Consider the following 11,794-nt stretch of genomic DNA (forward strand, 5'->3'; position numbering starts at 1 on the left):
ACACATGCTCTGGAGACACGGGCACCAGAAGTTACTGCGGGTATTTTGCATCCAAGCAACCATGTCGAGCCCTATTCATCAAATGGACGGAACTGTTCGAAGACCGTCCTGCCTTCGGGATCAAGTGCAAGCTCGTGCACGAGCTCTTCTTTTATCTGCTTGAGCAAGCGCTTCGTCTCATCGTAATGTTGGGCCTGGACGGCACCTTTCTCGGGCCAGTATTCCCCTAGCCGCCTCCTGATCTCGTCCGTTGCTTGGATGCCAGCATCGGCAGCTTCGGCGTCACTCTCGATACGCTGAAGATCGGATTCCGAGAAGCTGGGTGGAGAGGCGGGTTCGCCAGCTTGCTGTACAGCAGCGGGGTCACTCTACTGAAGCCCGGGTGTGCTGACAAGGGCCTGCACATGAGCCTCGCCGACTTCAAAGATGCGGCGCGAGAGTTTGAGAATGTCAAATGCGGTAGAGGCCTGGAACTCGGACGTCTTTTTAAAGGACGGATTCCTCTGGGTGAGCCTCCGGTAAGCCACCAGGAGAGACTTGCTATAGTAGAGCTGAATTTCAGCAGCTTTCTCGGTTCCGAATAGTTCCTTGTAATTTTGGAAAAGTGTTGGCTTCTCCAGAGACTCGATGCCTGGTCCGTCGTAGTCAAGGATACCAGGATCGCTGGTGTTTTCAAAGAGAGTTCCTGCCTGCGTCGATTGCCAGTCAATGATGCCAGTTATGCGGGTGTGATTCATGGGATCCACGAATATCTTTTCGTCGTGGAGGTCGTTGTGCCATAGGTGAGATGCACAAATCAAAGGATCGGAGGGAAGGGCGTATCTAGCAACATGTGCGCATGATTCCAGCGCAGCCAGATTCTTCTCACGTGTTGGCAGATAGAGTGTAGGGGCGCAGAGCACCACCATCTGCTTGGGAAGACGTGGCACATTCTTTGTGGCATCGATCTCCCTTTGGAGGACAGTTTGGTAGTAGTCCCAGATGGACGGCTCTGTGAAGAATTAGTCTCGAACAGCTCCGGTGGCGATAAGCACCTTGCAAGGACTTCGGTCGGATTTCAAAAAGGATCTGCCTGCATCAATCCAGTCTCGGCCGGTTGTTGGGCCTATGGCAAAACGCTCGTTTCTCACTTCCGTTCCGTTGTTGTCGGTAAACAAGTGGCTCTTGTTTGCCACGCTCGCTTCGACATCATCCGCGTATCGTAGTAAAGGCTCCCAATCTTCTCAAAACGAGCTGACAGCCACGTTTTCTGAACTTCGAAGAGCTGAGTAATGACCTGTAGCTTGTCTATGAGTGCCATCCGGTCCCAGACCTGCAGGAGCTGAATTCCTGGCATCTTCCCCATGATGATATCTCTGCTGTTAAAGGGTCGACCGCAACCCGCGCAAACTGATTCATGTCGAACCGGACGGTCCGCATGAACATGTTGTAGCTTTCGTCACAGACAAAGCGACTGCGTGAAAAGCGGAAGAAATGCTCGTTCATATTCCAGTCTATGACACATCAGCTTTATCCCCTCAGACACGGCTCAAGGCCTTCGTCACCTATATCGAAACCTTTTGGGGTGGAGTATCTGGGGTGGGAAGACAGCAATACATTGATCCGCCGAGGCAGAACTTGCCGCCAAGAGAAGTACATGTTGATGAACCGAGCGGATGGCAGCACAAAGGGACGCCGAACACCTATCTCATTTGGGAGAAAATCGCGTGGTCTAGATGGAACACGACACGGAGGAAGGTCGAAACAGCCAGGAAGCCAAAGCGAGCCAGTTCATTCAGGCCAAGAAGTGCCATGGAGAAGTCAATTGTTCTCAGCAGGGGAGTCGGAGGGGAATTTTCTGTGTCTTGATGCCTAGGAGAGCGTAGGAAGAGCGGTTGTCCGAGTCTGTCAAGAATCACTCCTTTTCCACCGCGACATACTTAGGCCATTACATCCCGGCGGAGAGCTGTATACTTCCGTACTAGGGGTCATCGTGGTGGATGTTGACAACCGCGCCTTCCTTGCCTCAGAACGCGTTGTTGCGCGTTAGACGTCCTTCTTCCCCAAGGGCTTTCGGTGCCTCAGCAGCCGTGGCAACTCAGGCGGCGGAAGATCTGGGCGGCGATCCTATTAGCCCCGTTTGTACGAGTAGTCGACTCGCACACGATTCACCTTACCCTCCCCTCGAGTTTACCTGAACTCACCTTGAACTCAGCCACCGCGACCTCCTCGTCGCCGTCCGAGGTACTTTACTCTAAGCGTAAGAGGAGGCTCTCCACGTATGAGTCTCGAGGTATTGCACTGTGCACATGCACTACAGTGCAGTTGGATTGGGGCAGGCTCAAGATGGAAGTGCGAGCTACTGTAGCGGTACAGCTACAGTTCATCCTTCTTTGCAGCATCATCCGCTTTCTCCTGCTCTTCATTCTTTTTGACACTCGACTCGCAAACCGCCGCCGTGCCGACCTCGATCCGATACACGCACTTTTCACTCTCACTGACCTTCCAGATTTCTTCCTTTTCCGCGCACGCCAACACCACGCGGGTACTCCGGTTTGGCCCATTCCAGCAATGCTGCCCGTTTTCATACTTCAAGACCACTCTGTTGCCCGTGCCCAAGCCTTTCCCGTCCTTGTCGACGCCTTCATCCACGAATTCAGCGTCAAAGCCCGCAAAGTTGCCCATCCCCGTGTGTGCGCCCCCTTTCTTGGGTCTCTGCTTCGTGCTGCCCAGGAAGCAGACCTCGTACTCGTACTCGCCGCTGTCTTTTGAGATGCACTGGTCCTTGAGCGCGCGGAAGATGCCGTCAAAGGGGCCGTAATCTTTCGACAAGTCCTCGCGGAATCGGGTGATGTCGTTCTCGGCGTTGCGCACGTCGCGTTCCGCGTCGCTCAGCGTGCGCTTTGCGTCCTGCACGGCTTTGGACTCCTGGGCGGCCGAGTCGGCGGACTTGCCTGTGTCGGGGAGCACGCCGTTCTCGATGAGGATCTTGCGCAAGGAGGCCATGCTGTCGGAGAGCCAGACGCGGAGCGGCGCGGGGAGATAGGACGTGAAGCTATACAGGGCTGCGACGTCAGACTCCACGTCCAAGTCACTTTCCTGGGAGAACTCGGCCCAGTCGATGCCGTTGGCGTCGGTGTCGTCGGCGAGGATGGCCTGGAGATCGCGATCCTCGGCTTCTGTCCAGTTGTCGTCCGTGTCGCGCGCCGCGTAGTCCTCCCACCCGCGCACCGCGGCCTTGACGCCTTCGTCGTTGAAATTCGGGTTGTGGTCCTTCTGCAGGGCCGACAGCAGACCTTCGAGCTCCGTGACCCGGCCGACCATGCTATCGCGCTGTTTCTTGGTCTTGGCCAGCTGTGCCCGCAGCTCGTCGATCCGTGATTTTGAGAGTCCGACTAGTACCCCGAGTTTGCCACCGCCCGCGGACTGGCCCCTGACGACCCTCAATTTCTCTCGCCGTTCCACTTCCTTCAGGTTCTCCTCGGCCTCTTTGACATTAATCTGGAATGCCTTCAACTTGATCTCGGCGTCCTCAATCTTCAACTCGACTTCCTTCTTCAGCCTCTCCGCCTCGGCCGCGAGCTGGGACTTCCGCTTTAACGCCGCTCGCAGGGCTTTCTGCCGCGTCTCCTCCTGCTTGCGGTATTCTTTGCCGATGCTCGCGCATCTGTCCTCGCACTTGACCCCCCCTACGGAAGCGTACTCGTCTGACCCGTCACAGCAGATCTCGTAGTCGCATTTCCCGTCGTTGACGCTCTCGAATCTCAAATACTGTGGCACATGGCCCTTGTTCTTGCAGTAGAAGCCCGGTAATGCTAACGTTGTGTTTGCCGTCGTGGAGAGCGTGTCTGGGCCCGGGTGGTACTGGGGCGGCGACAGGGGGGAGAGGTAAGAGCAGGCCGAAGTGCCAGGCTCATCGCTGCCGTCGGGGCAGTCGCAAAAGTCGTCGTTGATGCGAGAGAAGGGGATCGAAATGGCCGGGTTCGAAATACATGTGAAATTGGCGGGGGAGGCGGTGGACTTGTAGAATTTGGCGACTATATGGAGAGGTCAGTCATCGTTGATCTTGGACAGATGTGCAAACCTCAGCAGCGGCTTATAGGTTTCCCCTATGGCCTTGCTCTTGTTCTTGCGCTGGGGAACATTTCTTACATTCGGGTCCGACACCTCGAGGCCGCGAAGACTCGGAGGCTCTTGTCTCTGCTGCCTGCGCAGAAATTGCAAGGAAACTGCTCAGCAAGAGCACATCCGACCTTAATATCATGTTGATATGTGTGAGAAGCTCTGCTCCACTCAGCCCAGCTCATAGAGCAGAGGTCATCTTGACGTCTCTGAACGCGAAACTGTCCACATCGGGTGACCTTCCTCACATCAAGTTTCAGGGGTCGCCAGGCTCCTTGGCCTTATGACGTCGATCCTGCTAAAGGAGTTCAGCCTTCTCGCGGCGCTGGACGACTGGTAGTGCAAGGGGAATAGGGCTCGATTAAAACACTTGAACTATGGGATGGTGGGTTGAAGCGATGCTGCAACATCATTACCCCTTCCATACTCCGAAAAGCTAGTAAATTGCAGCAGCATGTCCCCAAGTCTCGAGTCTTGACTCGCAACCACTGAGGTCGTCTTGGGCTTCGACCCAAACGCGGACTACAAATAACGTCGTTGTTCCTCAGAAGAGTGACCGCACAATTACCCTCGGGAAACCTCTCCCAACAGCCGTCCTCATTGTCTGAGACCCGTGGTACCTTTATCCACAACGTGGCTACCACCGATGTAGCTTTTTCGCGGGTTTTCAATGGAGCAGACCATTCCGGCACGTTTCGACGCCCAGCGCATGCAGTCCTGCAAGCCAGCATCGCAGCTTCAGTAGAGATGCCAACAGCACGCCAATTCCCCACGCAGAAGGCACGTGTTCGAGACCAAGACTCTGCGATTGACGGTCAAGTACGCCTGAGGCCACTTTTGTGTCGAGTCTCCACGAAGCATAGTAAGGCCACTGGCCGCTTCATCGTCCATGGTGCAGAGCACGAGTTATGCACTGCTACTCACAAAGTCCACCTAGTTCGTGAGCATCCTCTTGCCGGGTAGGTCAAGTTGATACAACCAGCCCCCACTCATAGACAAGGCCATGGAAGTCTGGGTGATGAAGACGGCGGCTTCGATTTCTCGCGGGTTGGAACCCGTCTCAACGTGCCGACTGTCTCAGTCCCTTGTATCGTCACATTGAGCTTAGTGGTTCTGCCCGGGCAACGGCTCAGCAACACACCGTGTAGTGGTCGACGCATTGAATGTTACGGGAGCCGGCTTGATAGTCATCGAGTATTCCCAACGAGAAAGTGTTGGCTGCTCTGAGGTGGTAATGGTTGCCTCACGTTGCTTCGGACAACGAAATGATGCCTGTGTAGTGGATGGAATCCTGTCGAGTATGCCATGTGTAGACGGCGTTAGTTCAGACGACCAGAAGCTTCCGCCAGTATGGACCTTGAGAAGAGCATGGGTATGACCAGCAATCAGAATATCTAAGTCTCATGCTTCACATTCGCTCCTGATCAGTGCAGCTTTGAGTAACGGTGAGGATCAGCCGCTACATGTCGAAACGGAGTGGCAGTGGCGAGCACAGTGCTCAGTCCTCAGAGGAGGTGATGACTTCAGCCCAAATCATGCTGTTGCCAAACAAGAACACAGAAGCTCGAGGTTGAGGCTGAGATAGTGTGATCTTGATGCTCCTCGCTCCTGCCCCACTTGGTCTGCGCTAATGTCGGGGCCTCAATGGCTTCTTGTATTTGTACTCATCGACAACACCGCCCCATTGTTATCCCCGGCTGCTGAAGCTTCGCTTCCGAACCCATTGGCAAGTGCGGCCACTGTACCCTGGACGCAAAGAAAATGGTACATGACCGGACAATGTCTCGGCGCGAGGAGTGAGCATAGCCAGCCACTCCCACAGCAGAAGGAGAACTCTGCATGCCATGGGAGAGACACGCTTTACCGGGTCAATTATGCATCACAGCAGCCGCAAGACGCAGCTACACGCCTTGCAGACCAACTATCAACCCGCAGCCAGCCAATGAGTATACTCGCACCACCAGGCTGATTTGGTGGCTAGCTGAACGGCACGCATCGACAGTTTTGGTAACCGCTACGCCTACTTAGGGAACCGTTTCGACATCTCGAACTCCAGCCGAGTAGGACGCGGCCTCGACTCGCAGGGACCGCGACATACTATAAAAACAGCAATGCTTTCTCCGTCTTGCCGCTTCGAGGTCAACGAGACCCGCGAGTCTACTGTAGCTAAGTACCACCCTCCGTCACCGCCGCCATGGCCGCACCACCTCAGACCACATGCACCAACTTATCGGGCAAGTTCGCCTTGGTAACTAAACCCTGCCTCCAGTTCCGATTCTGCCACGCACTCTGACCGGATATACTATGTAGAACAAGTCCCTCTCCGACGACGTCGACGCCATGCTCGAGTTGCAGGGCATCAACTGGGCTATTCGCAAGGTCATCAGCCTGGCTAGCGTTGTGGTATGCTTGTGTTTGCCACTTGTTGGACTGGTGAAATGCCTTGACTGACAGATAACGCGACATGACATGCAGCTCACGGTAAAGGAATACACCAAAGACGCTACGACGCATATCGATGTCACCACCGTCGTGGCCGGCCTCGACAAGACCCAGGAAGACCGCGTCTTGAACTGGCAGGATGCCGAGCACGTCGACAAGATCTTCGGCAAGTGTCGGCATAGAGCACGCCTCGTCAAGATCAGCGAGTATCATCTCGAGGGGCCCGGGTCGGCCGAGGACGCTGCCTTCCTTAGGGGGGAGAAGTTGAAGGATGGGAGGACGGATTCGCGGTTCGAGGTCGACGAGGTCGTTCAGAGTTGGGTGGAGAGCACTGGTGGTGGCGCTGGCTGGAAGTGTGAGCAGGTCTGGGGGTTTGAGGTGATCAATGGCGAGAGACGATATACGAGGCGGGTTGTCGTTTGGAACGCGGGCAAGGTGGTCAGGACGAGGATCGTGTATGACTACAAAGGAGAGGGTAAAAGGGGTTGACGAGCAAACGTCTGCCTTTGATAAAGTGGTTGGTACGGAGCATGTTGTAACGCGATGTGCTGACTGGCTTACCGTACACAAGCAGAATCGAGATTGACATGAAGTCACAGCACAGTCAAGCCTGGTACTACCATCCATTGCTTTGAAAGTCTTCTGATCCAGGGCGCACTAACACGATGATGCCTCTTAGCCTGCGGCCGTATCCAGCGTCCTCTGCAATCACTCGCAGATGAACAACACCTCGCTGTCACTCTCGTCCACTTCATCCTGCACCTCCGCACCGTCCTTGGAAACTGCAGATTCTTCCTCTTCGGCTTTGCGCTTGCCACCACGCTTGACATCTGCTCGCTTGCTCTTCTCTTCATGGGTTGCCTTGCTTGAGTCCTCCGTATCCGGCGTGGCAGGAGCATCTGTGAAGCTGGCGGGTCCGGCACACCCAGAAGGGGAACTGATCTGGCACTGGTCCTCGAACTCCTCAACCAAGGTGCTCTCATCGGGTGATGAAGGCGCTGCTTCAGGACCGGTTCGACCCGACTCATCCGCGTCCAGGCCCTCTATTTCACCATCTGTGCCAATGACGAGTTTGTCCCCACCAACCATGTTCGTAGGATCGTAAACCCACACGGTCTCGCTGCCAAGCTTGTTCCCTGCCTCATCTTCACCACGGTCAATCTCGCCAGGCTTCAAGCGACCCGGAACAGGCGGGAGGGTCATCTTGGTCGTGGCGATGTTGTCCTGCAACTTCTTGAGCTGCGTATGCGTCGTAATGATATCCTTCCACAACGCGTCGATACATTTGGCGCTGACCACGATCTTCTTCCTGCCCGAGTCGGTCACGGCGATCTCCTCGCCGAGCTCTTCTTGGCTGGTCAACAGACTCTGCGCGACCTTGCCGAGTTGCTCGAATTTGTAGACCAAGTCGTTGGAGAGCTTGGTCGCGGCGTGGTAGCGGAGTTTCTGCAGCTCGTAGCGTTCGAGTTTCTTGTCCAGCTCGCGATGGACCTGTCTCTCGTTGAATTGGGCGCCCTGTTCTCTTCGTTTCGAGATATTTCCGAGCAGCGAGGAATAGTAGATGTATTGGTGATCGTGGTCAGCGTCGGTGAACCCGTGGACCGACTCTCGGGTTTGAGCGGCAAACTCGGTCATCTGCAACACCGTCAGGACCTGGATTGGGCATGAAGATACTTTGGAGACATGGGTAACAGGACTGGAGTCTAAGAAAATTCATGTTGGCCCACATACAGGATGTGACGGATACAGGGTGGTAGAATGTGGGACGTCTTACTCCTTGGTTGGCAATCTGAATGAGCTTGCGGCTGCCTTCGCCGGTGGTGACAGTGGGATTGATGAAGATCTCACTGGCGACGACACCTACAAAGATTCAAAATCAGTATCGACAAAGACATCTGCAGGGAAGAAGAGCATGTACGTTTCTGCCAGACATTGGAGGTGTAGCTGATGTCGGATTCTGCTTGGGTATCATCTCCTTTCTTCACGGCCTTCTTGCCTCGTCTCTTGCCTCCCTTCTTTCCCGGCATGGTGATGAAAATGTGAGATACCAGCGAAAGGTGACTTCTGTGCTGTCTGTGGGTAAAGCAGCGAGGGAAGATGGGGAAAAGAAAACCATGAAATAAAGTCAAGAGCGAAACTGGCGAGACTCATCACAAAGGGACAGGCAGCGGCATTGTGAATGTTTAGTCTTGGCGCCGTGCATCGTGGGCCAGTCTAGTTGTTTTCTTCGCTCCAACGGTCAGCACAGAGTCTCTGGTGGCCAGGTGAATGCTGCTTGAGAATCACGCGGCCACCAAATAGCCGACAAACACGAAATGCAAAGTCGGGCGCTGGCAAGGTGTGATCAGCATGCCAAAAAGAGAAGAATGACTGAAAAGTCGGATATGCTGAAAAAGAAGAACCTAGCCTTCTCTTCTTCAGTTGTGACCCAAATCAGGTCAGAGTCGATGCTGGAAGGCCTCCGTCGTTCATCTCCTTATGTACAGACATGGAAACGACTTTACTGCTCCAGGCAAGGTCTTGGTATCCCATCACTATTGAGGTCGTGGCATCCAGCTGATCAACTTCCACCTTTTAATCTCTCAGCCTCCAGCTCGCGCTCCGCTTGTTGGTAGTATTTGGCAGTGTCAACACCATGCTGCAGACGACTCATCAGCTTATATCCTACTTTTCTGGGCAGCCTCATACTCACCTGGTTGTGATTTACAAAGTTGGCCCACGGCACTATATTGGCCATGAGTGCCGAGTATCTGCTGTTTCGTGCCGCAACACCTTGCATATATGGCGTGAGGTCGGAGTGGCCGTACAGAGGCTCTCCTTTCTTTACTTTATCGACCATCTCTCGCATGTCCATCTTGACTTCGCGATCGTTTTCTGTCCAACCATAGAATCTCACTGTGATCACATTGGTCGTTAGCGCAACCTTCACCTGAAAATGCTATGCTTCTCTTTGTCAAGGCCCACACGTACAGCAACTCCTCTGGTACACTAGTCCTGCTCCCGCTATCAGCCCGACGGCGCAACTGAGTCTAAAGGCCATGGGGAACGCATGTCTGCCGGAAAACGAGGGGGCGTATCGTTCGGTAAGAAGCATGAATGCCGGTCCTATCGCGGCCATGCCGGCGCCATAAGTCCAGTCCTCTCCTCTGGCATATCCAAATGCCCTTCTCCAGTGTCTGCATAATGTCGAGCACCGTCAGTCATACCGCGTGGGAAGCTTGTAGTGACTAGGGGACATACGGATCTGTATCGATGACCTGTAGAGAGAGACCCGTCAGCTTCGTCTCAGGATTCCATCGCCGCCCGAACTTACTGGATAGTCCGTGTTTACCCGCTTGGGCGGGATAAACACTTTCTGCTCGTCCGCCATGGCTGTGTTGACCGGCTTTGTTCCAGTCGGTCCTCAGGCCTCAGAGAGTCGAGGTCCATGCGGAGCTTCGAGCGCCAAGAGCCTAGTTCTAAAACAGAATAGCCTCCTTGGTTTGCCAATGACGTCGCGTGGACCAGTACGCGTCTCGACTTCTTCCGAACGCGTCCCTCATAACCATCAGGATGCAAACTTACGACAGAAGAAGTCTCTCTCCATAGGCTACTCCTTACGAGCACGGGGAATACCATGGCTGCCGACCCCGTCACTTCCGCAACGGTCGATGACCTCCTCAACTTCGACAGCACCGACGATGAAGACCCGTTCAACGACAAACCCTCACGGCAGACTAAGCGCGGCGATGAGACGACCCTATCTCCCCGTGGACCCAGCAAGAGAGAGGCATCCGACCTCGATGACACGCTAGGCTTGGACTCTGAGATTAAGATCAAGAAACAGCGCAAACCCATCGCCAAACTTGACGAGGCCCGTCTGCTCTCCGCGCCGGGCATTCCCAAGTTGCGCGCCGATGCCCGCATGCCCAACTTCCTCACCAAGAAATTGAGGATCAAAGGCAAAGGCCACGAGTTCTCGGACGTGGCGAAACTCCTGAATTACTACCAACTGTGGCTGGACGATTTATATCCGCGGGCCAAGTTTGCGGATGCGTTGCAGCTAGTGGAGAAGGTGGGACACTCGAGGCGCATGCAGGTGATGAGGAAAGAGTGGATAGACGAGGGCAAGCCCTGGTATCTTAGAGAGAAGGAGGCGAAGAAAAAAGCTGAGAAGGAGGAGAGAGACAGAGAAAAGGAGACGGAGGAAAAGTATGTGGGCGACGAAGCCCTCGTGAATGGAGCTAATAACGAGCCTCGAAACACCGGGACAGTCGGCGAAGACGATTCTCTGTTTATCCCCGAGTCCCGCTCGAAGGGGGCCGCAGAGGATCAAGACGCGGGTCTCCCCGAAGATGACGAGCTCGACGCTCTACTGGCTCAACAAGAGGGTCGTACCACTCCACGGCGGTTGACAGCACCAAAGAGGATCGTGGAGGACGATTCCGAGGGAGAAGATGATCTCGATGCATTGCTTGCCGAACAAGAGACACGCCAGAAAGCTCCAGCTGCACTCCCGGCTACCTCAGCACCTCTCACCAGACCCCAGAGCCTGCCATTTGGCGAAAATGACGACGAAGACCTGGACGATCTCGACGCATTGCTTGCCGAACAAGAATCACGCTCGAAACGCACTGCCTTGCAAAAGGAGCCTGATAACATGCCGTTGACGACGCAAGGCAAAGCTTCCCCAGCTCCTGACGAAGACGAGTTCCCAGTCGACGAAGATGACGACTTGGCCGCTCTGCTCGCCGACCCTGAAACGGATGCAGGAGCGGTCCCCTCTGAGCAAGCCCCAATACCTTCCTCTGCTGCAGCAGAGATCTCGGCTCCTGCTCTAAATGTCATGAACGAAGAAGGAGCGGAGGCTCAAACAGAAGCACAAGCAGACGGGGCAGACATGTTCTCGTCCTCGCCCGTGCGAGGCACCGTGTCATCGCACATGTTCCCAAGCGCAGGGCATGAACTTGACGGCTCCCAGGAAGAGGCCTTGAACTCTCAAGAAATGAACGGAGGGGATATACAGGCTACCGAGGCTGATAAGGAGGAAGAGTCCCAGGGCTTGAACGCCGATGACATGTTTCCATCATCGCCGGTGCAGAATGAGTGATTGAGTGACTAGTGTGAATCACGCTCAGAAGATGTAGCGGCAGACGTAGCGGGAATGGGAATTCATCGCAATGCTCTACCGAACCACGTGTCTACTAATTACACCCTATACGGTACGAGGTCCCATACGGCAAAGTGCCGAAACAGGTACGATGACAATTTC

General features: G+C 54.7%; 6 protein-coding genes across 6 annotated transcripts; 2 read left to right on the forward strand and 4 right to left on the reverse strand.

The window, feature by feature from the left end:
• Nucleotides 1-71: 71 nt before the first annotated feature.
• On the reverse strand, nucleotides 72-1,345 carry A1O7_06219 (uncharacterized protein; the record flags this gene model as incomplete). Its single annotated transcript, XM_007760222.1, has 4 exons — nucleotides 72-368; nucleotides 393-991; nucleotides 1,035-1,072; nucleotides 1,131-1,345. 4 exons carry the CDS (start codon nucleotides 1,343-1,345, stop codon nucleotides 72-74), a joined length of 1,149 nt encoding a protein of 382 aa, XP_007758412.1.
• A 1,010-nt stretch (nucleotides 1,346-2,355) lies between these two features.
• On the reverse strand, nucleotides 2,356-4,243 carry A1O7_06220 (uncharacterized protein; the record flags this gene model as incomplete). The annotated part of the gene is made up of 2 exons (XM_007760223.1): nucleotides 2,356-4,016; nucleotides 4,132-4,243. 2 exons carry the CDS (start codon nucleotides 4,241-4,243, stop codon nucleotides 2,356-2,358), a joined length of 1,773 nt encoding a protein of 590 aa, XP_007758413.1.
• Nucleotides 4,244-6,295: 2,052 nt separating this feature from the next.
• On the forward strand, nucleotides 6,296-7,032 carry A1O7_06221 (uncharacterized protein; the record flags this gene model as incomplete). The annotated part of the gene is made up of 3 exons (XM_007760224.1): nucleotides 6,296-6,349; nucleotides 6,412-6,504; nucleotides 6,577-7,032. The coding sequence occupies 3 exons, from the start codon at nucleotides 6,296-6,298 to the stop codon at nucleotides 7,030-7,032; spliced, it is 603 nt and encodes a 200-aa protein (XP_007758414.1).
• A 219-nt stretch (nucleotides 7,033-7,251) lies between these two features.
• Nucleotides 7,252-8,570, reverse strand: A1O7_06222 (uncharacterized protein; the record flags this gene model as incomplete). Its single annotated transcript, XM_007760225.1, has 3 exons — nucleotides 7,252-8,196; nucleotides 8,318-8,403; nucleotides 8,462-8,570. The coding sequence occupies 3 exons, from the start codon at nucleotides 8,568-8,570 to the stop codon at nucleotides 7,252-7,254; spliced, it is 1,140 nt and encodes a 379-aa protein (XP_007758415.1).
• A 533-nt stretch (nucleotides 8,571-9,103) lies between these two features.
• Nucleotides 9,104-9,913, reverse strand: A1O7_06223 (NADH dehydrogenase; the record flags this gene model as incomplete). The annotated part of the gene is made up of 5 exons (XM_007760226.1): nucleotides 9,104-9,181; nucleotides 9,236-9,438; nucleotides 9,514-9,719; nucleotides 9,784-9,800; nucleotides 9,857-9,913. 5 exons carry the CDS (start codon nucleotides 9,911-9,913, stop codon nucleotides 9,104-9,106), a joined length of 561 nt encoding a protein of 186 aa, XP_007758416.1.
• A 246-nt stretch (nucleotides 9,914-10,159) lies between these two features.
• On the forward strand, nucleotides 10,160-11,632 carry A1O7_06224 (uncharacterized protein; the record flags this gene model as incomplete). The annotated part of the gene is made up of 1 exon (XM_007760227.1): nucleotides 10,160-11,632. The coding sequence occupies one exon, from the start codon at nucleotides 10,160-10,162 to the stop codon at nucleotides 11,630-11,632; it is 1,473 nt and encodes a 490-aa protein (XP_007758417.1).
• Nucleotides 11,633-11,794: the final 162 nt, after the last annotated feature.

The sequence above is a fragment of the Cladophialophora yegresii genome (assembly GCF_000585515.1).
Source record: "Cladophialophora yegresii CBS 114405 chromosome Unknown aczIN-supercont1.4, whole genome shotgun sequence".
In the NCBI taxonomy this organism is placed as follows: Eukaryota; Fungi; Ascomycota; class Eurotiomycetes; order Chaetothyriales; family Herpotrichiellaceae; genus Cladophialophora; species Cladophialophora yegresii.